At 34.8% G+C, this 27,158-nt stretch overlaps 4 protein-coding genes and 1 pseudogene across 6 annotated transcripts in view; 4 read left to right on the forward strand and 1 right to left on the reverse strand.

Annotated features, from left to right (window-relative positions):
* Positions 1 to 6,313: 6,313 nt before the first annotated feature.
* LOC111395539 (probable LRR receptor-like serine/threonine-protein kinase At1g53440) lies at positions 6,314 to 16,231 on the forward strand. The gene is made up of 24 exons (XM_023021560.1): positions 6,314 to 6,733; positions 7,214 to 7,388; positions 8,305 to 8,376; positions 8,603 to 8,671; positions 8,761 to 8,832; positions 8,916 to 8,987; positions 9,424 to 9,495; positions 9,732 to 9,803; positions 9,908 to 9,979; positions 10,131 to 10,202; positions 10,297 to 10,368; positions 11,882 to 11,953; positions 12,099 to 12,164; positions 12,668 to 12,727; positions 12,802 to 12,840; positions 12,940 to 12,989; positions 13,084 to 13,448; positions 13,623 to 13,818; positions 13,897 to 14,034; positions 14,273 to 14,391; positions 14,484 to 14,694; positions 14,778 to 15,015; positions 15,430 to 15,580; positions 15,689 to 16,231. Exons 1-24 carry the CDS (start codon positions 6,613 to 6,615, stop codon positions 16,115 to 16,117), a joined length of 3,075 nt encoding a protein of 1,024 aa, XP_022877328.1. The 5' UTR covers positions 6,314 to 6,612; the 3' UTR covers positions 16,118 to 16,231.
* Positions 16,124 to 18,941, forward strand: LOC111395020 (probable LRR receptor-like serine/threonine-protein kinase At1g53440). Its single transcript, XM_023021045.1, has 9 exons — positions 16,124 to 16,165; positions 16,289 to 16,368; positions 16,468 to 16,517; positions 16,612 to 16,976; positions 17,151 to 17,346; positions 17,424 to 17,577; positions 17,619 to 17,690; positions 18,105 to 18,255; positions 18,364 to 18,941. Exons 1-9 carry the CDS (start codon positions 16,124 to 16,126, stop codon positions 18,790 to 18,792), a joined length of 1,539 nt encoding a protein of 512 aa, XP_022876813.1. The 3' UTR covers positions 18,793 to 18,941.
* A 283-nt stretch (positions 18,942 to 19,224) lies between these two features.
* Positions 19,225 to 21,494, forward strand: LOC111395540 (annotated as a pseudogene).
* Positions 21,495 to 23,862: 2,368 nt separating this feature from the next.
* On the forward strand, positions 23,863 to 25,864 carry LOC111395541 (seipin-2-like). Its single transcript, XM_023021561.1, has 2 exons — positions 23,863 to 25,183; positions 25,275 to 25,864. Exons 1-2 carry the CDS (start codon positions 24,218 to 24,220, stop codon positions 25,770 to 25,772), a joined length of 1,464 nt encoding a protein of 487 aa, XP_022877329.1. The 5' UTR covers positions 23,863 to 24,217; the 3' UTR covers positions 25,773 to 25,864.
* An 869-nt stretch (positions 25,865 to 26,733) lies between these two features.
* LOC111395542 overlaps positions 26,734 to 27,158 on the reverse strand; it is a 5,463-nt gene continuing 5,038 nt past the window's right edge. For 2 of the 3 annotated variants that reach the window (XM_023021563.1, XM_023021562.1), the window contains one exon: positions 26,734 to 27,141. In XM_023021563.1, coding sequence (XP_022877331.1) covers positions 27,016 to 27,141 — 126 coding nt within the window. In that variant the 3' untranslated portion in view covers positions 26,734 to 27,015. The remainder of the gene's footprint in view (positions 27,142 to 27,158) is intronic. The other variant, XM_023021564.1, reaches the window with a different exon arrangement.

The raw sequence follows: 27,158 nt of genomic DNA on the forward strand, positions 1-27,158 counted from the left end.
TAATATATTTTTAATGAAAAGAAAATTAATTGTTGTCAATTATGTGTCCAAATCCACAGTATTCTGTGAAATCAAAAAAATCTGGAATACCTTACTTTATGACATTCATGAGTGAAATAACTTTAATTAGAAGGTTGTTCTTGGTTTTTGTATTTTTCACACTTTTGTATGCACTACTCTGAAAGAATGTGGAATTTGCTGTACTATGTGCTAATATGATTTAAATGATATCGACTCCTTATCGAAATTTGACAAGTTGAATGTTAAATAAAACAATTTTCTAAATTATGGTATTTAAAGTGTTATGAAATTTATAACATTTCAAATAAAGATATTTGTGTATGACTAGATCGTTTATAGTTTAATTGGTTCACGATTACAATTTATTTCTAGGAATGACAATTAGAACCAAAAATTCGGAGTTGTGGGTGCTGTGCACCGAACAATGCCCCTATTATCAAATTATTTTTATTGTGAATTTTATTTGAAAATTGAATTAATCCCACTGCCCGAGTGAACAATTTTATGCTCAAACCCATTAGTCCAATTTCCAAATTATCCGCTTCTCCTAGAATTTATAGGAAATAATAAATAAAAACATAGACGAGGAAGTAAGCTTCTCCCCACCTTAAGTGGGGATTGGAGGCAGTAAAATTCTCGACGGGATGGGGACTAGAGCTCCCCATGTCCCATACCATCCCCATCCTCGTCCCATTTTCCATTCGACGAGTCCATTAGGAGTTAGGACCATATAAAAATAGATGCGGGTAAACATTATTTATAAATATATAAATATATAACTGATGGATCTATGGTACTAACTAAATATTCAAGATTATAGAAGACAATTTATGTAAAATTTATCCTAATGGAACAGCATTCCACTTAAATTTTTCTTCTACACAATTTGCAGAAATCTAACATGCTGAAAAAGTTTTTATTTTATTATTATTATTTTTTTTTTTTGGTCAAATTGAATCATGGAAATGAGACATTTCTTTTTCCATGGTCAATCCATTATCCACTTGCTCAATGTTTTGATGGGACATTTAATTTTAGATTTGTCCTCTTTTCAAATTTTTGTTTTTATTAAAAAATGTTGAACCTCAACGTTAAGCGTCCCCCACAGCTCCGCCCCTGGAGTATCGTAAGAAAGGTTAATCGTGGGATGTGTCCCAACAAATCAGAAAACAAGAGCTGCTTATACACTAGTGCTCACAAAGAGTCTCAATCCATGTTTCAGGAATCAAACTCTGACACTGGGGCTGTCAGTAAGCAGGGGCGGACCCACATGGGGTCATGTGGGGTCAAATGACCCCACAAAATTTTGCCCTTTTTTTTCTATTTTGATGCACTCGTCGGGATGTCAAATGAAATCAAAATATTGCATTCTTAATATCATTTCGAAATGCTCATGACCTAATTTTTCACTCATCAATGGCATGCGGAGTGGTGAAATATAGCAAAAGTTATAACATGTTAAAGTAGGGCGTTTGAAACTAATATTTTGAAAATTTCGATAATATCCTAACTTTAAAAATTCGTTTGCGATCATGTGTCATCTAAATCTACAAATTGTTTTTTTTTTTGTTTTTAAAAATTCAATTAATTATTATTTTTGCACGATAAGTTTTTCAATATAATTTATATGGTTTCATTCAGAAATCTTACATGAAATATGACGTAAATTTTTTAGAGTCGTTACGGATTAAATGCAATTTGAATTACTTTCGTATTATATTTGCTTTAAATTTAAATTTCATTTACTTCTTGAACTAAACTTGAATTTTATTTTAATTCATTTAATTTCTATATTCAAATTAATTTAGTCAATGTTAGCTCAGCATTTGCTAATGAAATGATAAACAAAACTATACAAGTAGCAAAATTTATTTAATAATATTAATAATGATATAATTATACGACATTTTTAAAGTGTCAAAATACATATAAACTTATTTTCATTGATATTATGTTGTTTATTAAAAAAATTATGTTTAAAATTTTGACCCCACAATACTAAAGGTCTGAATTCACACCTGCCAGTAAGACTGAGTATACCTCACCCTTAAATTTTTGTTTTTATTTTGTATGCTAGGTTTGTTCCACCTCATTCAGAAACGAGACAATAGTGGTCCGTCGACAAGCTCATCGACTTGTGCCAACCTTATGGAATGATGTAGGCTCCATGCTAGAAGGATGAAATTTTCGGGTTTTGGATCAAATTCAGCTTCGTCCAATAATTCGGCTGGCATAACTTTCGAAATATCACGGACAAAATGATTGACAAGAAAAGGAAACATCTTGATGTCGGCGTCATTTTGCAGAAAAATAGTCACATGGGATAGTTGTAATAATATAATCATCTTATTTATTGTGATTTTGCATTGCATTAATGTTGATAACTTTTCAAATCACCTTAGGCCCCATTTGAGAGTGATTTTATGATCGTTAGGAAAAAAATGAGGGTCACGTGTGAGAGAAGAAGTCAAATTTTACGAATAGAATAGTGAAATAATGGTTAAAAAATCAATTTTTTTGGGTGAAAAATCACTCACTAACAAGCTTTAAGTAACTCAAGGTCATGAACTCATATATAATTAACCCTACTCTGTCCTTGTGCTTGAGTCCATTTTTTGGGGGGAAATGTGTTATGGAATAGATTTTTTGAATAATGTATTGTTGAAAAATAAGAAAATTTTGATTTATGTGTAAAATTATTTTATTGAAAAATGAGTTTTGAAAAATTGAGTCCAAATGTAGGATTATTTTGCACCGTAAAATGGAAATAACTAATGTTGTTCGATATGGCAACTCCATTTGGGCAAAATTTGTACATTACTTATTGAATGATTAAACTTCATTTTCATCAACACATTTCAATGAACTCGCCCATTATTTATTTCTATCTATTTACAAATTCTTTCCAAATGGATTGAGAAACTACTGATGTTTCAATGGTGACATGATATGTGACTTATGTTGTTATTTGACTAGTACTGTATGTTAAATATTTTGTGATAGTTTAAATTGAACAAAAATGTCATTTTGTAATTAAGGAGTGTTGACGAAAAACAAATATAATTAATTCAATTTCACTTTGAGCTAATTAAAAGGGGATTTTGCTATTGATTATGTGCTAATATGAGTTGATTAATATTTGCTATATCTTTTTATCGAAATTTTGAAAGTTGATGGTGTTTAAAATTTTACGAAATGTTAGTAACATTTAAAATAAAGAAATTTGGGCATGTCTAGACCATTTCGCGCACATAGCATCGGATAAATTTAGAAAGTGGAAATTCATAAAGCAAGAAAAGAACATGAAGATATGTTTGCCCCAATGAATTATGAATTGGGACCGGAGTTCACCAATTGTTTGGATATGTCTACGTTGAGGATCCATCTTAAAGGATTAAGTCCCTTAGACTAATACGAATCAAGAAATCAAGTGTTACAAGAGTTTGCTCTTTGTCTCCAACCAAGAACAACATCCAGATGTAAACACATTACACGAAAGCTTAAAGAACTTATCTTCGATGATACCCAATGCCACGGGAACAAACTGCTATCGCAACCCTATCGCCCAAATCGAAACCTTCCCAAGGCGATAACCACTGCTCTACAATATTTCATAACCATCCAAGACTATACAAGTTCTCTCAGCATTGGTCGCAAAAATCACTCACTCACAAAAAGAATTAAAAATGTGGAGAAAGTTCCAAGTCATCACTCAACATGAAAGTTTTTGATCAATCATAATGAATTCTCTTAACACTAGGGCAAAAATCCTTGTATCCCTCTTTAATGGCTTTGATTCTCTATTCGAGATTGAAGGGTTTGCTATATTTGTATAAATGGTATCTAACAAATGCGACCATTGCGAAAATAGGACATATTGTTTCATTTTTTGCAAAAATGTCCTCATTTCAATATTTGGCAACGAATTCGATCTCTATAGTCACTTACCAGTTAAAAGGTCAATTTCTCCACTAAAAGTTGAAATGGGGGCGCTGTCGAGAATAAAACGATAGGTTCTATTTTTGCAAAGACCCTATACTTTAGGTACCAATTTGCAAATGGACCTGCGATACTGTCTTTGATATGAAAATATCATTTTTTATTATTTTTATTTTTTTAACCCAAAATTGTCCTAACGTGTACCTGCGTTCTTCGTGTAGAAAAATATAATAGAAGACAATTTATTGGGGATTTAATGTAGTCAAAACTGCCAACTAAACAATAAATTTCCAGCTAGATTAGGTCCAAGACAAGGGAAAACTGACCATTGATTTGATGAGGGATGTGTCCCAACATGACTACGCGTCCAATGTTAATCTATTGTTCATTTTCACGTTATCAAACACGTTACGTTATTTATGTTTTGTTACTTACAGAGTAAACAAGTAATTTAAGTTCTATAGTGAAGTAAAAAAAATAAGTTACTATATTAGATTGCGATAAGTGATCTACAAAATATAAAGCGTGAGTTTCACATCTAGACGTACAATGTCTTATCCAACTTGTAACAAATTTAACTAATTATATTAGGGGGGAAAAAAACTTGATAATAATAATAACCATGTTTATGTTACTAATAATTCTTTGAGAAAATTATTATTGTTCAATTACATTTTGGTTTTTTTTTTTTTTTTAAAATTATAGCAACACATGAATTTCATTGACGAATATCATCCAATGTCTCAATTAGATCATACCTTCTCTAACATATCTAATTCAATAAAACTAGACTTTTGACTTCCAACCATGATGGGTGCCCATAAATTCAAAGTGAGACACTAGATTTGTGCCCATAAATTCATTGAGACGCCTTTTATGATAATCACGTGACTAATTTGTTAATCAGATTAGGATTAAACTCCTTGTACAGACCCATTTGCACAGGGTCTGTATAGGGCCTCTCATATGGGGGTGGACCCCACATGTGGACCCCATGTGTGGGGTCCACCCTCATGTGAGAGCATCTGTACAGACTCTGTGCAAATGAGTCTGTACGAATAGCATTTCCCATCAGATTATTAGAAACTAGTGCTTCAATTTTCTTGATTTTCTTTTTCTTGTTTTAGGTATATACATTTTTCGAAGAAACTAGACTTTCAAATCTACTTTTATGGGGAAAATTAGGGTCGTGCTTTGGGCTTCAAAGTGGAGGTCTAAAAAAAATCATCAGTTTAGACATTAAGTGCCTATTTTGACCCAAATTACCTGAAAATGAAAATGGGTGAAATAATATTTTTTTTAAAAATGAGTGGTTGAAAAAGAATGAAATTATTTTGATTTACGTGTAATATTATTTTATGAAAGATTGTATGGTTGAAAATAAGAGAGAGAAAAATGGAATGTAATGTAATTGAATTTCATGGGATCAAACGGGGGCTAAAACTTCATATTTTTACGAAAACAAAGTAACGACAAATTAAGCCCCGTTTTGCCCCCGCTTTTGGAAAATGAAAATGGGTGGAATAGTATTTTTTTTAAAAAAAAGAGTGGTTGAAAAAGAAGGAAAAATTTTCAATTTACATATCATATTATTTTATGAATGATTGTGTGGTTAAAAATAAGAGAGAGAAAAATGAAATGTAATAAAATAAAATTTAGGATTGTGCTGTGTGTACACTAAAATAATGATTGTGTGGTTAAAAATAAGAGAGAGAAAAATGAAATGTAATAAAATAAAATTTAGGATTGTGCTGTGTGTACACAATAGTGTACACACAGCCTTACACCCCCTCACATGGAGGGAGGTCCATATGTAATAAAATATTCGTGGGCCCTCCTCCATATGAGGGGAGTGCAAAGCTGTGTATAAGGTGTACACACAACTTTATTCTTGTGTGTTCTCAAAAGTCAAATGTCTAAAACATGCAGCAGTATACGTGGATCCCTAAAATCTACAAACTAGTCCGCTTTAATTGCCGGCTGTTAAAATAATGTCAACTAGGCTATGAATTCAAATCACTGTGTACACACAGTCTCACACCCCCTCACATGGAGGGCGATCCATATATAATAAAATATTCGTGGACCCTCCTCCATATGAGGGGAGTGCAAAGCTGTGTATAAGGTGTACACACAACTTTATTCTTGTGTGTTCTCAAAAGTCAAATGTCTAAAACATGCAGCAGTATACGTGGATCCCTAAAATCTACAAACTAGTCCGCTTTAATTGCCGGCTGTTAAAATAATGTCAACTAGGCGATGAATTCAAATCATATAACGATCAAATTCACGTAAACAAATGACATTGTAGTGGAGTCAAGAATCATTCAAATTAAAAATCATTTAAATAAATAAAAAAATCTCTTTCTCGATTTTTGTCTCATTTTAATATTTAACAGTTATCTCCCAATTTTTTTAATCCTTCTGCATTCTTCGTTTCCAAAACCAAAGTTTGATGATCTTTTCTTCTGTTCACGTTTTGGAAACTTTCAAGCAAAACCCACTTTTTTTTCCTTCTTTTTGCTTGTTCCACTTTTGATTAGTCGTTGTCTGCATTAATTAATTTCGTGGGTGTATGATGAAATTTACATAGATTATTTGTGGGTGTGTGATGAAATTTTTTGGTCTGGATTGAACAGAAGAAGAGTTGTAATGGAGTTTTTTCTTGCCAAAAGAGACAAAACCAGAACAAATTTTGTGAAAATCATTCTTTTCAGTTTTTATACATCTCTGGTTTTGACGTCTGTCGCACAACTTCTGCCTGAAGAAGAAGGTACACTCTCCTCCATTAAGCAATATCTCTATGCGTTTTTGGTAAAGAAAAATAAGTAAGAATTAAAGAGGTTTTTTTGTTTAATTGTGATTCATGTACTGCCTAGTAGATCTGGTAAGTTAATCTGGGCATTGTTTCGCTTGATTTATTTTTATTTTTTGCATGTTCTATGGATCTAAATTTATTGCCTGTTGAGTGTTTTATGAATTATTTCTTGTTATTGATTGCTGGTACTTTTTAAATTATGTTATTGTTAGTGTAATATTAAAACGATAAGAAAGAAATGGACTTCCTATGTCAATTATTTTAAAATAATGGATTTTTTTTTCAACTTTTCATTCAATCATTTCTCTTAAGATGAGATAAAAAACTGTCAATCAATTTTTCAATATAATTGGGCCCATGTTTTCAGTTATTTAGATGAACTTTAGATTTTCTTTGATTTTTCATATATTCTACGGTTGCGTTCATGCTTTACAGTACAAGTTCTTCAAACAATATCATCGAGATTACAGAACAAACATTGGAATCCTACACGAAGATCTTGCAGTGAGGGTACCGGTTTTAACGTGACCATTTGGGGTGACGATGTCTACAGCAATGTGACATGTGATTGTTCATTTGTTAACAACACTGTTTGCCATGTTACACACATGTATGCTCTTACTCTTTTTTCATTCAAGGTTTTTGTGATTATAACCTTACACATTTTGGTAATGTGGACGTGATAGTATTGGACAATAGTTAACAACAAAAGCAAGTTAAAATCTTTGGCTAACAACAAAGAGTAAGTTTTAGCCCAATATGCATAGAGCATGTCTGACCAAGTCTAAAGAGAAAAGTAAAACTACTAATTTTCAAAGAAGTAAGTTTGTGAACGAACAAGTCAATTTTTCCTTTTCTTTGATCAACGAGTTTGGAGAAAACGTTGCTTAAAAATACTTTTGAGCTTAGATATATGTCTGGCTAAGCTTAGAAGTTGGTCCGCTAAGCTTAAAAGTTAAATATGCTTACACTTTTGTGACTTTGCCTTCGTATTCTAACAATTGAGTTGATTTAACTGTTATTTTTCTGGCTGAATCGAGTAAATAATACTGATACTAAAATTTAATCAATTTCATTGTATTTATGGCCACCATAATCGCTGTGGGATGGGCATTTGCATTGAGAATTTAAGAAGAAATGCAATGGTTACGAAGCCCCTGTTCGATCCCCATTTTTTGAGAATGATTTTGTGAGGTGACAAATGATGAATGTGTGATTTAAATGTAGGAAAAAGTTTTGAATTTACTTGCAAAATTTTTTGTGAAGAATGTAGTTCAAAATGAGTTTAAAAGAATGAGTCTCAAACAGAGGCGAAATGTCATTAATGACATGCATATATGAGACCTTCTTTCATTTAGCCCAGGGAGTCAATTTTTACAACTAATGTCTTGTTTCTTTCTCTAATTTTACCCTCAATGGGGGTGGTCTTATGTTGAATTGAATGATTAATTCGATCACTATTAATTTTGAAAGTTTTATTTATTTAACTCACCTTTAAATTCAATTCCTCAATTTTGTATGTACAGCCAGATGAAGGGTTTCAATCTGACTGGAACCTTACCTGCAGAATTTGCAAATCTTACTTATCTGGAAGAGTTGTAAGTAGCAATATTGTTATATTGGGTATTTCTATCGAGTTGATTGTATATGCGTGCCGATCCTTTACTTTCATTTGTTAATTTGCATAGACACTATGGTTTGATGTGAGTCTGTTTTTGCTTCTGAAATTAAAGCAGTTGTGTCTGGCTAAAATTGCTATTCTGTTTTTCTTCCTCTAATTTTCATTTAAAGCATAACACTTAACGTGACTTCTTTATATCCCAGAGATCTAACTCGCAATTATATCAATGGATCAATTCCTCCAAGCTTCAATCGGCTTCGTCTTAGAATTTTGTAAGTTCTTGTTAATGGGACCTCAATACCCTTGTCCCGACCTACCTATATAGAGAGGTTGATTATATTAACAATTATGTTCATAACAGGTCACTTCTTGGAAACCGTATTAGTGGTATAATTCCGGAAGAAATTGGTGACATCGCCACTTTGGAACAGTTGTGAGTGATAAATTGTTGTTATAGGATATCTATCTGGGAACAATATTACTCAGTTGTGATTATGATTTGAACTGTACTGGTAGGATTTTGGAAGATAATCTGCTTGAAGGAAATATTCCGCCAAATTTGGGAAGTTTGAGCAATTTGAGAAGACTGTAAGACCACTTTACATGATCTCGATGCTGTTTTATATTAAGTTTTCGAGCCTTTCTCTTATTCATCTTGTAATATGGTTGAGATGGTTGTATTTGTTACTTCCTTCTAGAAATCTGAGATGTTTTCTAGTTATTGTTACACTTTTTTCTAACTTATAATGTTAAATCTCTTAACTTCAGTACAAGGAAGCTCATAAATGCTTTTATAGTCTGCCCATGATTGTTTTCTGTTTAATATTATGTCTATCCTTTTTCCTTGTTATGGAAACTTACTTTACTTCCTTTCCATCTAAGGGGAGAATAGGTGTTTATTTTCTTTTCCATATTTGGATTGCGTTATTTCTATATGCATAATTCTAATTGAATGTTGAGGCTAAGGTTCCCATTGTTGTTGCCAAGATAATTCAGGTTGCTAATATTGGACATTTACCTGCAGCCTTCTTTCTGCAAATAATTTCACGGGGACAATACCGGAGGAATTTGGCAATCTAAAGAACTTGACTGATTTGTAAGTCATACACTATATTTGAGCACACTGGATTTAGGTCTATGGTATCTGTAACTTTGCATAGCCATTGGCTTTAAGTAAAACAATCATAAAGCCGTGAGTTCGACCTGAGGCCAGCCTCTTTGTGCCAAAATTTTGGTCTATTTTTAATTGAACTTTCATAGCAAGAGAAGGAACTGTACCTCACTGGGTTATGAACTTTTATACATATCTGAACTTAAATAAACTGTTTGCAGTAGGATTGATGGTAGCAGATTATCAGGAAAGGTGCCTGATTTAATTGGCAACTGGACTAAAATTGAAAGGCTGTGAGTATCCTATTGGTCTCTGTAATACATTTCTCACTAGATTTTTCATAAATCGTGATGACGTCACACATCTTGATAGCAAGCCCTTATCTTTTTCTTTGCAGAGATTTGCAAGGTACATCAATGGAGGGCCCCATTCCTTCTATTATATCCCAATTGAAAAACTTGGAAATGTTGTAAGCCCAGTTGTTCTCTTAGTGAAAGCTTTATATCGTTTACTATTTGTTCCAACCAAAGAAAAGAAGATTAAACCTCAACTTTTTATTGATGCTTAAGTGGATCAGAATCTAAGAGAGTATTTTTATTCAACTGCATTTTGGTTGTTAGGAGGATGTCTGATTTGAGTGGACCAACCACGCGTTTCCCCAATTTGCAAAACTTGACAGCCATGGAGGAGTTGTGAGTATCATATTATTTCAAGAAAACATTGAAAAACTTTTGATTAGACGTAGCCTCTGGCACATACATTTGTTAAGTCCTTGTTGTAATACAGGGTATTACGAAATTGTTCAATTACTGGTCCAATCTCAGAATACATAGGAAACATGGAGGATCTAACAGTATTGTAAGTCTTTCTTTTTTTGAGATTTTTATGTTATCAATGATTTGATAAAGGAAATAATCCCATTTAAGGAGTGTTTTGACTTGATTTCCATTTGTGCTGAGTTCGAGCAATAATCTTATTTTAGGTAAATGTATCTTGACATCCTTGATACTCGATTCTATGATTTTATTCTCCAAACCCTTATGTGAACTTTTACATTCCTAATTTTTGTGAGCCCATGCAGACTTTGATCCTGATACGGGGGGACTATCTGCTGGAGCTATCGCTGGGATTGTAGTTTCTTCATGTGTGGTTGGGTTTTCTATTGTAGCTGCACTTTGGATGAAAGGTTATCTTAGAGGAAAAGATGTTGAAGATAAAGGTGAAATTTTTGTTTTTGTATAGTTTGCTGAACTATTAGCATAATCATAACTCTTAGATCAGTAATAGATCAAGTTTCCTTCCAAAATTCTTAAACGTTCTCTTCTTCTGCCTCTTGTTCTTCTTTATTCTTCTGCTTTTCCCTACATCTCTCTGGTTGTGCGCACTACTCTTGTTTCAGTGTTCACACTGTACAAACCTTAGTCACTGAACAATTTCATGTTATCTTCTCGAGACAGAACTTCGAGCCCTTGATCTACAGACAGGTCACTTTACCCTGAGACAAATTAAATCTGCTACAAACAACTTCGACCATGCCAACAAGATTGGAGAAGGAGGATTTGGCCCTGTGTATAAGGTTTTAATTTTTTCATCTTTCAGTTGTTCAGCCGATTTAATGTTATCTACATAATAACTGTGTTGCACGGACTCGAACACGTCGACACATATTTTTTCAAAAGTTAGGACACCTAACGCGGACACGTCAATTTAAATAATTTAAAATTATAAATTCATATATTATATCCTTATTTTTGCACTTTTTAATATAGGACACGGGACATGTCCCATTTAACACTAGCCCAAAGAATGTCTCTAAAATATTCCTTGAGTATTAGAATTTTAAAGAATATGTAAAATTGGACACGGCATGAGGCTTATCAAACTTATGTCATGAAGTGGCCGAGAAGTGTCGATGTCCAACTCGACTATTTAGTGTAATCTACCTAGTAACTAGGTTACACAGATACGGATACGGACACGGACACGTGACATGCGACATGGATACAACACGACACGAACACAAAGATACATGGTTTTGCAAAAAGGTAGGACAAGGACATGTCTGGACATGTTGACTTAAATATATATATTATTTTTACACTTTTAATATAGGACACTGCACATGCACACTTGCCCAATGAATATTCCTAAAGCATTCCTCGAGTACTAGGAATTTAAAGAATATATAAAAATACAACACTGCATGAGGCTTATCAGACCCTTGTCATGAAATGTCCAAGAAGTGTTGGTATCTGAAATGACTCGACACGTGTCCGTGCATCATAACCTAATAATCTAAAGCTTTGAAATTCGTATTATTGTTTGCTTGCATCTTTGATGTTTTTATTTGATTGAAAATGATTATTCGCAGAGACCTGAGTTTCAACATGCTGAATGGTCAAATACCAAATAATCTTCAGAGGTTGTCGCGAATAGACTTCATGTAAGTTCATACTCTTCAACTATAAATCAATCTGCACTGTTGGTCTAACTTTCTTTAAATTATTGACTTTTCACAGATATTTATTTTTTTATTTAATGGTTTAGCAATTCATTAAGAGTTGAAATTTTTATACTTTATGATGTAGGTTTCTGTCTCATAACTCACTAACTGGAGAGGTACCTGGTTGGATTTTGGATAGCAGAGATAAAATGTAAGCAATATTATTTAAGCTTTGCATATCATAATAGTCTTCTCATCACTGATTTTATTATTGTACTATTGAGACAATATCAGATATACATGGAAATATAATCTCTCTTCTTTTGGCAAACTTGAGCATCTATAGCAAAACTGATCAACTTGAAAGTAACCTTTTTCACTGCAAATTTCTGATCTTAACTTCATGGATCAATACGGAAAATCTCTCTTGTTAAACCCTTTCTCGCTTCTGACCTGGACTTATGCATGCAATGCACAACTCAATGCCCACTAATGATTAGTAAGAATGGGGTTTTATACCAAGTCTAATTGGCATTGGATGGGGTGGATCTTTTTATATATAAATTCCTCTTAAGATATCTTGTTATCCCATTCGGACCACCTGTACAGTTTGCTTTCTTTTATGTGCCTTTTACATTTTTATGTGAGGTGTAGCTGACTTCATAGCTAAAAAAATTGAAAACAAAAAGCTTTAAATGGGGTCTCTGTGTGCAGGGATGTATCCTACAACAACTTTACAGAGTCGCGAGCAACTGGCTGCCAGTTCTCCTCTGTGTAAGTTTTTCTGTATTATTCAGTTGAGTTTAGTTTGTGGTCGTTATTGCTCAAATATTCTTGTACTTTAACAGGAACTTAGTTGCCAGCCATTCAACTTCCACCAGTGACTCGTGAGTTCCTTGAAATTCTTATCAATGTTTTGCCCTTTTGCTGTCATTCTGCCATTTCTTCCTGACACTGTAGAAGTTTCTAACCTTTTTATTTCACAGAACTATATGGTGTTTGAAGAGGGACCTCCCGTGCCCCGGAAAACCCAATTGTAAGGGGTATTGCTATTACCATAAGACAATATATATCAATTCGAAGTTTGATTGGCTATGACTCAGTTGCCACCATTCTTATTACACCTGCAGATTATTCATTGTTTATAAATTGCGGTGGAAGAAAGATTACCTTCGAAGGAAATGAATATGAAGAGAACTTAAGTGCGGATGGTCCGTCATACTTTGAGTCCCATGATAGATGGGCTTATAGCAGTACAGGGCTGTTCATGGGGGAGGATGATGCCAAATTTGTTGCAATAAACAATTCTTCTTTGACAATGACTGGTGCAGAATTTTATCAAACAGCTCGCCTCTCCCCTTCTTCACTCAAGTATTTTGGACTTTGCTTGCGCAGAGGTAGCTACAGAGTGCGTCTCCATTTTGCCGAAATAATGTATACTGATGACTCCACCTTTAGCAGCCTTGGAAGGCGGATATTTGACGTGGCAATCCAGGTAAGTTGATTCCCTAATTTTCCAACAGACATCTATGACTACCACTTTCTTGGTTAATTCATTCCATCTTTGGATATTTTGTTGTTTCATGACTTATTCCTCAGGATTTTCTAGGATCCCCTTCTCTCTCTCAATTTTCTATAGATGGTTGGTGTTCATTTGACTTTTATGCAGGGGGAGGTTGTTTTGACAGACTTTGATATTGTGAAGGAAGCTAATGGAGTTAGGAAAGGTATTTACAGGGATTTTAATGTCCTCGTCAATGGAAGTACACTGGAGATCCATTTGTACTGGACAGGGAAGGGCACCACAGCCATCCCCGACAGAGGGGTATATGGACCCTTGATATCTGCAATAGCTGTGACACCAAGTAAGTGTACTGTTATTTTGTGTGGTCCACTGTCCTTTTCCACTGCCTCATAATGAGACCTTCTCTCTTTCCATGCAGACTTTGATCCTGATACGGGGGGACTATCTGCTGGAGCTATCGCTGGGATTGTAGTTTCTTCATGTGTGGTAGGGTTTTCTATTGTAGCTGCACTTTGGATGAAAGGTTATCTTGGAGGAAAAGATGTTGAAGATAAAGGTGAAATTTTTGTTTTTGTATAGTTTGCTGAACTATTAGCATAATCATAACTCTTAGATCAGTAATAGATCAAGTTTCCTTCCAAAATTCTTAAACGTTCTCTTCTTCTGCCTCTTGTTCTTCTTTATTCTTCTGCTTTTCCCTACATCTCTCTGGTTGTGCGCACTACTCTTGTTTCAGTGTTCATACTGTACAAGCCTTAGTCACTGAACAATTTCATGTTATCTTCTCGAGACAGAACTTCGAGCCCTTGATCTACAGACAGGTCACTTTACCCTGAGACAAATTAAATCTGCTACAAACAACTTCGACCATGCCAACAAGATTGGAGAAGGAGGATTTGGCCCTGTGTATAAGGTTTTAATTTTTTCATCTTTCAGTTGTTGATAAGGATGAAATCTAATAATTAATATCCCATGCACATAACCTGAATTTTATCTTTTTTTTAGGGTGTACTGTCAGATGGTACTATTATTGCTGTGAAGCAACTCTCATCCAAGTCGAAGCAAGGAAACCGTGAATTTGTTAATGAAATAGGCATGATATCTGCTCTACAACATGACAACCTTGTCAGGCTCTATGGGTGCTGTATAGAATCAAATCAGTTGCTTCTGATATATGAATACCTGGAAAATAATTCTCTTGCTCGAGCACTTTTTGGTAAATACTTTGCCAGCTTATCTACCTGTTAAAAGCATCTTTGATTTTTTCTTGCCTTTCAACTTCCGTGTTCTTTCATTTAGGTCGTGAGGAGCAACGGTTAAACCTTGACTGGTCTACTAGAAAGAAAATATGCTTAGGAATAGCTAAAGGTCTGGCTTATCTTCATGAGGAATCTCGGTTAAAAATCGTCCATAGAGACATAAAGGCTACAAATGTGCTTCTCGACAAGGATCTAAATGCCAAGATATCAGACTTTGGTTTGGCTAAGCTTGATGAAGAAGAAAACACCCACATCAGTACGCGAATTGCTGGAACTATGTGAGCTTTTTCCTCTCCATATTCGATTCTTAAATATGGTTCTGTCAAAAGGGTGGCGGCTGTATGTAGAATATTTGTACATAACTTGTTCCTTGGTTAACTGATGTCAATAAAGTACAGATGTTAGGCTTCAGATCTTATGATGGGTGCAGATAATTTTCACCAATTACTAAGATTCAATTTCTTTGACAGCAATTGTTACAGTGGGACGATTTCAATATAATCCTTCATAACATTTTCTTACTTTACCTTAAAAGTGAATGAACCGAATTTATTATTTGGTGTTTAGGTCAGGTGTTTTTATGGGGATTACTGTCGTGAATGAAGATATATAATATAAGCCGCTCCAATTGTTAGTTTGTAGTCCATTATCATCTGTCAGCACTAAGTCACTGACCAAATTTATATTTCCAGAGGTTATATGGCTCCTGAATATGCGATGAGGGGTTATTTGACAGACAAAGCAGACATCTACAGCTTTGGAGTAGTTGCGCTAGAAATTGTCAGCGGAAAAAGTAACACCAATTACAGACCAAAAGAGGATTTCGTCTACCTTCTTGATTGGGTAAAATATGTTTTACGTGGTTTATGCAAATTTTGCTCAGTTCTCTTCATTTCACCATTTTCTTGATTCTAAACGTGTTTTTGTCTCTTACATTGGCTGAATGTGAAGGCTTATGTCCTACAAGAGCAAGGTAATCTTTTAGACCTCGTGGACCATATTCTCAGTTCGAACTATTCTGAAGAAGAGGCGATGCGGATGTTAAATTTGGCGCTGTTGTGCACAAATCCATCTCCTTCACTTAGACCGGCTATGTCTTCCGTGGTGAGAATGCTCGAAGGCAAAATCCCAGTCCAAGCACCAAAAATAATGCGTCGTACGCCAAGTGAGGGGATTAGATTTAAAGCATTCGAGAAACTCTCACAAGATAGCCAAACGCATGTATCGACATACTCGCAGGATAGTAAGGAACACAATAGTGTTTCGAGAGATGGACCATGGATTGATTCGTCGATCTCTTCTTTAAGCAAGGATGAAACTCAGGATCATTCTGCAGCAAGTAGGCTGCTTCCTGATCTTTATGATGTAAATTTAGATTAACTGATGATGCGTACTAGAGAAATTTGTTTATCTGATTCTCGTACTAATGTTTTCTTGGAATTTCCGAATGATTAGTAGAAGGAAAAACTTTTGGTGGTTTTATTACCGTTTTCAGTGGAAGTGTCGACGGTCCAGTTTCTTGCGTTTTCTGTATTATTCAGTTGAGTTTAGTTTGTGGTCGTTATTGCTCAAATATTCTTGTACTTTAACAGGAACTTAGTTGCCAGCCATTCAACTTCCACCAGTGACTCGTGAGTTCCTTGAAATTCTTATCAATGTTTTGCCCTTTTTCTGTCATTCTGCCATTTCTTCCTGATACTGTAGAAGTTTCTAACCTTTTTATTTCACAGAACTATATGGTGTTTGAAGAGGGACCTCCCGTGCCCTGGAAAACCCAATTGTAAGGGGTATTGCTATTACCATAAGACAATAAATATCAATTCGAAGTTTGATTGGCTATGACTCAGTTGCCACCATTCTTATTACACCTGCAGATTATTCATTGTTTATAAATTGCGGTGGAAGAAAGATTACCTTCGAAGGAAATGAATATGAAGAGAACTTAAGTGCGGATGGTCCGTCATACTTTGAGTCCCATGATAGATGGGCTTATAGCAGTACAGGGCTGTTCATGGGGGAGGATGATGCCAAATTTGTTGCAACAAACAATTCTTCTTTGACAATGACTGGTGCAGAATTTTATCAAACAGCTCGCCTCTCCCCTTCTTCACTCAAGTATTTTGGACTTTGCTTGCGCAGAGGCAGCTACAGAGTGCGTCTCCATTTTGCCGAAATAATGTATACTGATGACTCCACCTTTAGCAGCCTTGGAAGGCGGATATTTGACGTGGCAATCCAGGTAAGTTGATTCCCTAATTTTCCAACAGACATCTATGACTACCACTTTCTTGGTTAATTCATTCCATCTTTGGATATTTTGTTGTTTCATGACTTATTCCTCAGGATTTTCTAGGATCCCCTTCTCTCTCTCAATTTTCTATAGATGGTTGGTGTTCATTTGACTTTTATGCAGGGGGAGGTTGTTTTGACAGACTTTGATATTGTGAAGGAAGCTAATGGAGTTAGGAAAGGTATTTACAGGGATTTTAATGTCCTCGTCAATGGAAGTACACTGGAGATCCATTTGTACTGGACAGGGAAGGGCACCACAGCCATCCCCGACAGAGGGGTATATGGACCCTTGATATCTGCAATAGCTGTGACACCAAGTAAGTGTACTGTTATTTTGTGTGGTCCACTGTCCTTTTCCACTGCCTCATAATGAGACCTTCTCTCTTCCATGCAGACTTTGATCCTGATACGGGGGGACTATCTGCTGGAGCTATCGCTGGGATTGTAGTTTCTTCATGTGTGGTTGGGTTTTCTATTGTAGCTGCACTTTGGATGAAAGGTTATCTTAGAGGAAAAGATGTTGAAGATAAAGGTGAAATTTTTGTTTTTGTATAGTTTGCTGAACTATTAGCATAATCATAACTCTTAGATCAGACTTTGGTTTGGCTAAGCTTGATGAAGAAGAAAACACCCACATCAGTACGCGAATTGCTGGAACTATGTGAGCTTTTTCCTCTCCATATTCGATTCTTAAATATGGTTCTGTCAAAAGGGTGGCGGCTGTATGTAGAATATTTATACATAACCTGTTCCTTGGTTAACTGATGTCAATAAAGTACAGATGTTAGGCTTCAGATCTTATGATGGGTGCAGATAATTTTCACCAATTACTAAGATTCAATTTCTTTGACAGCAATTGTTACAGTGGGACGATTTCAATCTAATCCTTCATAACATTTTCTTACTTTACCTTAAAAGTGAATGAACCGAATTTATTATTTGGTGTTTAGGTCAGTTGTTTTTATGGGGACTACTGTCGTGAATGAAGATATATAATATAAGCCGCTCAAATTGTTAGTTTGTAGTCCATTATCATCTGTCAGCACTAAGTCACTGACCAAATTTATATTTCCAGAGGTTATATGGCTCCTGAATATGCGATGAGGGGTTATTTGACAGACAAAGCAGACATCTACAGCTTTGGAGTAGTTGCGCTAGAAATTGTCAGCGGAAAAAGTAACACCAATTACAGACCAAAAGAGGATTTCGTCTACCTTCTTGATTGGGTAAAATATGTTTTACGTGGTTTATGCAAATTTTGCTCAGTTCTCTTCATTTCACCATTTTCTTGATTCTAAACGTGTTTTTGTCTCTTACATTGGCTGAATGTGAAGGCTTATGTCCTACAAGAGCAAGGTAATCTTTTAGACCTCGTGGACCATATTCTCAGTTCGAACTATTCTGAAGAAGAGGCGATGCGGATGTTAAATTTGGCGCTGTTGTGCACAAATCCATCTCCTTCACTTAGACCGGCTATGTCTTCCGTGGTGAGAATGCTCGAAGGCAAAATCCCAGTCCAAGCACCAAAAATAATGCGTCGTACGCCAAGTGAGGGGATTAGATTTAAAGCATTCGAGAAACTCTCACAAGATAGCCAAACGCATGTATCGACATACTCGCAGGATAGTAAGGAACACAATAGTGTTTCGAGAGATGGACCATGGATTGATTCGTCCATCTCATCTTTAAGCAAGGATGAAACTCAGGATCATTCTGCAGCAAGTAGGCTGCTTCCTGATCTTTATGATGTAAATTTAGATTAACTGATGATGCGTACTAGAGAAATTTGTTTATCTGATTCTCGTACTAATGTTTTCTTGGAATTTCCGAATGATTAGTAGAAGGAAAAACTTTTGGTGGTTTTATTACCGTTTTCAGTGGAAGTGTCGACGGTCCAGTTTCTTGCGTTTTATTTTGGAAATTATTCCTACATTTCTCAACTCTCTTTTCTGCAAATAGCTGTAATCACAAGCAAGTGATTGAATGAGTGGGGCCCCAAAAGCACATGCAGGATAAGCAAATCGATTGTGAGTCATTAACTAGCGACAATTGCTATAGTTTGATTATTCCAGTGTTTGATTTTCATGGAACCACCCTGCTCATGGCATTCTCAAGGTTAATTTTGAGTTAAAAAATAAATAATAAATAAAGAAAAAATTCTCTTGTTCAAGTCCACGATGGCCCACCAGTGCCTAAAAAAGAATAGAAGAAGAATTTGATGTCATGGATTATGCTAATTTTGTTTTATTTTATCTTTGGGCTTGTATGGTGGGCTAGCCCAAGCCCAATTGTTGTTTTATTGTATATAGGGTTGTATTGAAGCTTGGGAATGGGGACGAGAATTTCTGTGTAATCTGATATTTTCAGGGCAATTGTTGAAATCATTCAACAGCTTCCTCTTCCCTTTCTTCTTATTTTACGTCATTTAATCCTTCCCCCATTCTCTTTTGTCTTTTATTGGTTACTAAGTCAGCTAACTTCAGTTGAAAATCTTCATTTTCTGAGCTGCAACTACATCACGGTGAGGAGCTGCCATTGTTGAAGGTTGGACCGTGACAAATGGTATCAGCAACTACAATCCATGGGTATCTCTCGATTGGATTGGATAATGGAAGAAATTAATAGGAAGCATGAGCTAGTGATCTTAATGATGACTGAAATTATTGAGGCTCAATCAGCCTCCAAAGATCAGTCCAATAAGTACACAAAAATAGTCGAGTCTTCGGAAGCACAAATGGATTATTCAGATTCTAAACTACAAGGGAAATGGAGTTCATGTTCTAAACCAGAAGAGAAACTAGTAAAGCATGTCAGTATTTATGAATTGAACGGAGATGATGATTCAGTTGTTGTAGTTACCAAGCATGTTGAAATAGAAACTATTGTGGAGACTAGTTTTGAGAAGCTAGAATCTGATTTAGGTGTTGAGAAGGATGAAGAAAATGTAGTTGAGAATTTGGAGAGGTTTTGGAGCCACACTCATACATGTCCGTATGGACCACAGAGTATTAGCTTTGACGTATCATTCTATGATGCCGATTTTGTTTATGGCATTCCAAAACATGCCACTAGTTTAGCCTTAAGGCCAACTAGAGGACTTGGGGTGGACGATTCTGAGCCATATCAGCTTTTTAACCTTGATGTCTTTGAATATATTGCTGACTCGCCTTTTGGGCTTTATGGTTCCATACCTTTCATGATTTCCCATGGGAAGTCACACGGAAGCTCTGGGTTTTTCTGGTTGAATGCCGTTGAAATGCAGATTGATGTTCTAGGGACAGGTTGGAATGATGAATATACTTCTGTTTTGAAGTTGCCTTCAGATAAGAAGAGGGTCGATACATTGTGGATGAAAGAAGCTGGTGTGGTGGATGCATTCTTTTTTGTTGGTCTGGAGTCAAAAAATATTGTTATACAGTATACAAGTGTTACTGGAACGCTGGCAATGCCACAGTTATTTGCTATTGCTTACCATCAATGTAGGTGGAATTATAGTAGTGAAGAGGATGTTTGTAATGGAGACGCCAAATTTAATGGGCATGATATCCCTTACGATGTTTTGTGGCTCGATATTGAGCATACGGATGGGAAAAATTATTTTATGTGGGATAGGCTGTTGTTTCCTAATCCAGAAGAGATGCAGAAGAAGTTGGCTGAAAAGGGCAGGCATATGGTCACTATCGTGGACGATATACACAAGGAGACTTCCCAAAAGGTATATTATGTAAAGGATGCAACTGGGAAGGGTTTCAATGGGTGGTGCTAATCTGGTTCGTCATCATACTTGAATGTGTTGAATCCAAAGATTAGGTCTTGGTGGGTTGAAAATTTCTCGTATAAGAATTATGTTGGTTCAACTCCATCCTTGTACATCTGGAATGGCATGAACGAACCTTCTGTCTTCAATGGTCAAGAGATCTCAATGCCCAGAGATGCTTTACATCATGATGATGTTGAGCACAGAAAGTTGCATAATGCATATGATTACTATATTCACATGGCTACATCAGATGGACCAGTTAAGCGAGGAGATGGAAAAGACAGGCTATTCGTTTTGTCAAGAGCCTTTTCCCCTAGCAGTTAGCTTGAGGACAAGGTTTTCTTCATCTTACACTACCTGCTTAATCCAAGAATGGTGAAGAGAATGAGTGTGTTGCTAACAACATTTAACAGTTTCCTCTTCCCTTTCTTCTTATTTTACATCATTTAATCCTTCCCCAATTCTCTTTTATATTTTATTGGTTACTAAGTCAGCTGACTTCAATTGAAAATCTTCATTTTCTGAGCTGCAGCTACGTCACAGTGAGGAGCTGCCATTGTTGAAGGTTTGACCGTGACATTTGACTACTCTATGTAAACTTCACTTGGCTTCTGAATATAACTTGGTGGAGATATGCTCTTGCAATTGGGTTGTTGAATTGCAAACTGATGTATAATTATATAAGGGTGTGTTTGATTGTAAGCATGAAATTTACATGGAAAGAAAAAAAATTCTAGACAATTTAATTTGTCTAGAATTTATTTGTATGAAAATTGTCAATTAATTGTGTTTGATTTATTCAAATTTCAACCTAAAAAATGTTATACTTGTCGATTTCTTATTAGTGAGTAGATGAGAGAGAGAAAGAGGAGATAGATGGGAGAGAGAGATAATTAAATAAAAAATAAAAACATACTCTCCATAAAGAAAATTTTTTCCTTGTTTTTCAAGAAAAATATGGTTATGTGGCTAAAAGTAGGAAAATATTTTCATGAAAAATATCAATCAAACAGTACAAAATAGGAATTTGGATGAAAAAATATTGCCAATCAAATAAACCCTAATAGGTAATGATAATATCTTGTATTAAATTAATTCTCACTTTCTTAAGTAATGGAAAGTGATAAGTGTATTTTTGCAAGCTTATTTAATACTTGAAAAGAGTGGATACCAATTCACTATTGGATAATTTTTGCTTTTATAGATGATAAACTCCCAAATGGAAGGAGAATAAGGCAAAAAGAAGAGAAAACCAAGTGTAAAACAATGAAGTTGGAGACCAAATTGCAGAATAGCAGAAATTTGGAGGACTTGGGTGCAATATAAGAAGGTACAAATTGTTATAATTCAAAATTTGAGAACTAAATTGTATAAGATCAAAGCTCAGTGACTAATGTGCAATTATATGGAGGACTTAGTTGCAAATTGAACCCCATTTATGTTATTTTGGCAAAGAGAAGGCCCCTAGGCGCCACTTAAAAAAACTTGGAGACCGTTTTAATTGTTTCTTTAAAATCCAGGGACTTGTCTGAAAATCTTTCTAGTTTTTAATTGATAAAACGTGCAGCCACTGATTTCAATTCTGGGCTTCTGCCTCCTTTCTCTTTCTCATTTCTTTTCTTTTCTTTTTCTTAATTATTTTTCTTTCATTTTTCATTTCCGTTTCTTTTGATTTTCTTGGCATTTTTTTTGGGTGTAAAACCGATAGCACAAGGAGAATACATTTGAGAAAATAATATCAAGCCATCAAGAATATAAATCCAAATCCAAAAAGGGTTTTATATTCACTCTTGTATTTTCTTTATTATTATCTTCTATTTGCAATATATTGTATAAAATTTTCTATTTTATAATTTATTTAACATGTGCTAAATATTTGTGTTGAAATTTATGGTAGTAATTTAATCTAACTTTAATTAATTTCAATATTTTCTTTTTAATATTAAAACGCTTATTTTCATATGTATTTATTATCGTGTTAAATGCCTTTAATTTTTTTGGCCATTAAATTATTAATTTTAATGATTTGTACATTGTTCGAAAGACTATTATACATTGTAAACCAAATAGTAAATAACCTAAATTCTTGTAGGTAATAGAGATATATTCCTATCATGAATTCCAACCACGTTTTCTTTGAAAATTTTCAAGTGCTTATATTTTCTTATTTTGTAGATTTTTTATTTATTTTTACTTATTTTCAAATCCTAATCTTATATTCCTAATTCTAAATGACCCATTACACTATTTTCACAAAAAATTAATGCGATTGTTTGGTTCATAGAGTTATAGTATGTTAAATCGATCAATTATGGTTAATTTAGCTCGAGAGTGTTAATTAACTACATTTAAAAAATCGGGTCTAATATTGTGAAAGAATAATTTATTAATTGACTTGTGAAGAAATTAATTAAGTGACAGTTAAATGAAACCATGAATTCCAACCACATTTTCTTTGAAAATTTTCAAGTGCTTATATTTTCTTATTTTGTAGATTTTTTATTTATTTTTACTTATTTTCAAATCCTAATCTTAATGTGTGTATTTTCTTGTTAAAATTAAATTGATTAAAGTTGTATAATAGAAATTAAACATTCCTATATTGACACAGACTCTCATGAACATAAAAAGACATTTTTTAGTACGAAAATCTTTGTACAATAGTCCAATCGAATTGATACAAAACAAACTAAAATGGAAAACAACAAACATGAAACATAGAGCTTGTTTAGTATAGATTTTAAATCAATTAAAATCAATTTTTTGATCGTTATTTCACTATTTCAATCATCATTTTTAAATTTTTCTCTCACATATAAGACTCACTTTATCTCTAAGGATTAAAAAATCAATTATCAAAATCCCAACCAAACAAGTACATAATAAACTCCGTTCATATCAAATTCACCAATATATAGTTTTTTTTTTTTTTTTTAAATACAAGATAAAATTATGGAATTCTTCAAAATTGCAAATCTGGGATTGTGTGCCAATTGGGTGCATGTTTTGTATTGTGGGCACAATGGCTTTATAACATTATCTGAACGGATAGAGAATTATTCTAGAACGTACATTGTTGAAATGTGTGGAATCTGCAGCATAGCATTATCGTGACAACAAAACTTTCCTAAATTTTCACCACCCCTTTTTCTACTAGTTACCTGTTTATCCGCCTCGACTAACGAAATACATCGTGAGAGGATGTGTTAAAAATGCTTAAATATTCAAGACTCTGGTAGTTTAACCAATATGAACTTACCATTTTTAGCATCCCAATAAGGTGAAGATAGTATCAATTCACGGTTTCCCTCCTATAAAGTGGGCTACTTCCCATTAATCCCATTTTTCACAGGAGTCTATCTTGTCATCTTCTTCAATTATATGCTTTTCTAAACCAGTACAACAATTGAAGCTTTGAGATATCATCAATGGATGACTCAGTTCTTCACAGAAATATTGATGGCATAGATGAAAAGAATAAAGGGTTGTTCAACAACTCAAGTGATTTTCTTGGATACAAAGGCAAAGATGAAAATTTTATTGCCAACTTGCTGAAGTATTCTTTACTTGGAGCTGAGAAGCTGTTGATGGCTCGAAAATCGTCTGAACCATTGGATTGCTCTACTTTTGAGGCCTGTAATGATAGTGAAGTGAATGTTTCTGAGATTGGAAGAAACGAAAGTAAATATGTGCCTGGGAAGTACAAAACTTCGAGTCGATACGATCAACAGATTGGATCGAGCAACGAGCTTGTTGATATGTCGAAACTGATGAATTTTCCTGCAGAAAGTATTGCTTTATTGGCAATACTAATGCTCAAAATGGCTGGTTTTCAACTAAATCTCTTTCTGAGATTTTTCACTTTTCCCGTTTTGATATTCAACTTTTGGCTAATGATCTTGATGGTTCCATTTCAAACTCTAATATGGATAAGAGAGAATTTGAAGAAAAGGCTGCTGAGAATGTGCAATGCCCCCTGCTCGATCACGATGGCCTTCGTGTTTAATCAGTTTAGCGCGCAAAAATCAATGCTGAGAATAGCGTTAAGACTCGGTTGGGCCATTTCGTGCACATTCTATGTTTTGTTCATGCTATTTGGTCTGCTAATCTCAGGTTTTGTAATAGGAAGTCTTATAGTGAGATATCTGGTAGAAGAACCAATGCATGCTTCTAAAATCCTAAATTTCGACTACACTAAAGCTAGCCCCGTCGCTTTTGTGCCTATTACATCGTCCCTCGTCCCTAATGAGCCTTCCGGCCTTGATTCAAAACATAGAATGCCTTCTTCAGACTACTTGGGACGGCGCCCCATTCCTAATAATCACAAGTTGCACCTTTCTGTCTCGTTAACGTTGCCCGAGTCTGAGTACAACAGAAAACTCGGAATCTTCCAGGTACATTAGTTCTTGTTCTTTCTCTGCCTTTTCTTCCCATCAAAATGATAAATGCTGATAATTCTTTGGTATTTTTCGTGCTCATGTTTAGGTGAGGGTCGAGAGCATGTCTGCAAGAAGTGAAGTACTAGCTAGTTCGAGTTATCCCACAATGCTTCGGTTTAAAAGTCAGCCAATTCGACTGATCGAAACTATGTTCAAAACTGTTCCACTCATAACTGGTTTGCAATCAGAAGTTCAAACACTGAAAATTGACATCAGGGATTATATCGAAGGACACGAACCAACAGCCTTTTTTAAGGTGATTCTAGAACAAAGAGCAGAATTTAAAGCTGGTTCCGGTGTACCTGAAATTTACGCTGCATCACTCGATATAAAATCCGAGCTTCTCGGATTAAAGAGAGCTATATGGAATTGGAGGCGAACAATTTTCGTGTGGATCAGCATTTCATCATTTATGGGTGAACTGATAGTCGTTTTACTCGTCTGCAGGCCTATAATTCTTCCCACAGGAAGGTCCAAAGGTTTTGGCTCGAAAAAGAAATCCCAACAGAATAAACTTCCATGGAATAAATCCAAGAAGGTGTAGGATTTTCAAGAAGAATAATCGCTGAAATCCACTCGAATAATTAGCACCTTAATGTACTTTGACATTTTATTAAGTATGAATGACAACATTAACTCGACTTCACATCAAAAACTACATTAATATTAAGAATGTAATGCTTTGAAGTCTTATCAGCAAGTACCCTGTTAATACTGCTTTCTGAAAAGTCGATAGGGCTAATTTTGAACGAAGCAAATCCATGTTCGCCGGTGTCAGAGATAATCTCAAGTCAACCTATAAAGAAAACATGGTTCATAGATGGCATGTTTGGTTCAGGATCGAACAATACTAGACAATATTAACAAAAAAAAATAAGCAAAATACACTAGAGTTACTATTAAACGGTAATGAGAATTTAAATAAACTTCATTACCTTAGTCACAAAAGTGTAACCAAGGCTAGAACTAACTTTTTTCCATCTAAAGTAAGTTAATCAAATATAATTGAAATAAAAAGTTACTGAAAAGTAACTTCACTTCTTTCAAGCTTAGCCAAACATGCTCCTAAGAACTCGAAGAATTGCACACACGCATTTCCTCAAGTAGTCCATTCCATTTGAGAAGGATTTTCCTTACAACCCAAGTACAAATAAATCTCAACTCAAACTGTCAGCATGTAATCGAAATTTAGCTGACACGTCTGGCGTGCTCACAAGTGGTAAAAAGGCACATACTCGAGCCAATAAAGAGATTTAAGGTTTGTTTGAACCCCATTTTTTGGAGGAGTGGATTTTGTAATAGTGATTTTTTAGAATGTAGTTAAAAAATAGGAAAAAATTCTGAATTTATGCATAAAATTATCTTATCATTGACGAACTTTCCAATGTAATTTGAGATCTCTAAACCGAGTGATTTTGAGGTCACGTAAACTATTTGTTCGTTGTCTAGTTTAATCTTGTTTGATTCAAATATGCTTTAAGCATTGCGGCTACCCAACACCTGCATGAATTCCAACTTACAAAATAATTCATCACAAAAATCACTTCGTTTGTTTAGGCATACAGAATCTCGTTCATTACAGCAATTATGCAGATGGAATTTCAGAACATGAACATTTTTCAATTTCGAAAAATTAAACAATTATCTGCTCCTACCGCAAATAAGATACTGCAAGAAGCTGTCTATATTTGCCTTACAAGACTTGTATTACGTGACTTGAATACCTGATGTAGATGCTGCTTCAGAGACTACGAGCATTTATGTACAAGTGTCTGCGTAGACAAAGGTCAAAACTCGACACCACTATTCAACTGAGCAGAAAAAGAAGGCCTGCCATAGTTCCCAAAAGGAGTTTCGACTTTGAACACTACCCCGGTGCTCCCCACATTTCCATTCCACTTGGACCTCCCAAGCTACATATCCGGCGGGT

This window comes from Olea europaea, chromosome 6 (genome assembly GCF_002742605.1).
Source record: "Olea europaea var. sylvestris chromosome 6, O_europaea_v1, whole genome shotgun sequence".
In the NCBI taxonomy this organism is placed as follows: Eukaryota; Viridiplantae; Streptophyta; class Magnoliopsida; order Lamiales; family Oleaceae; genus Olea; species Olea europaea.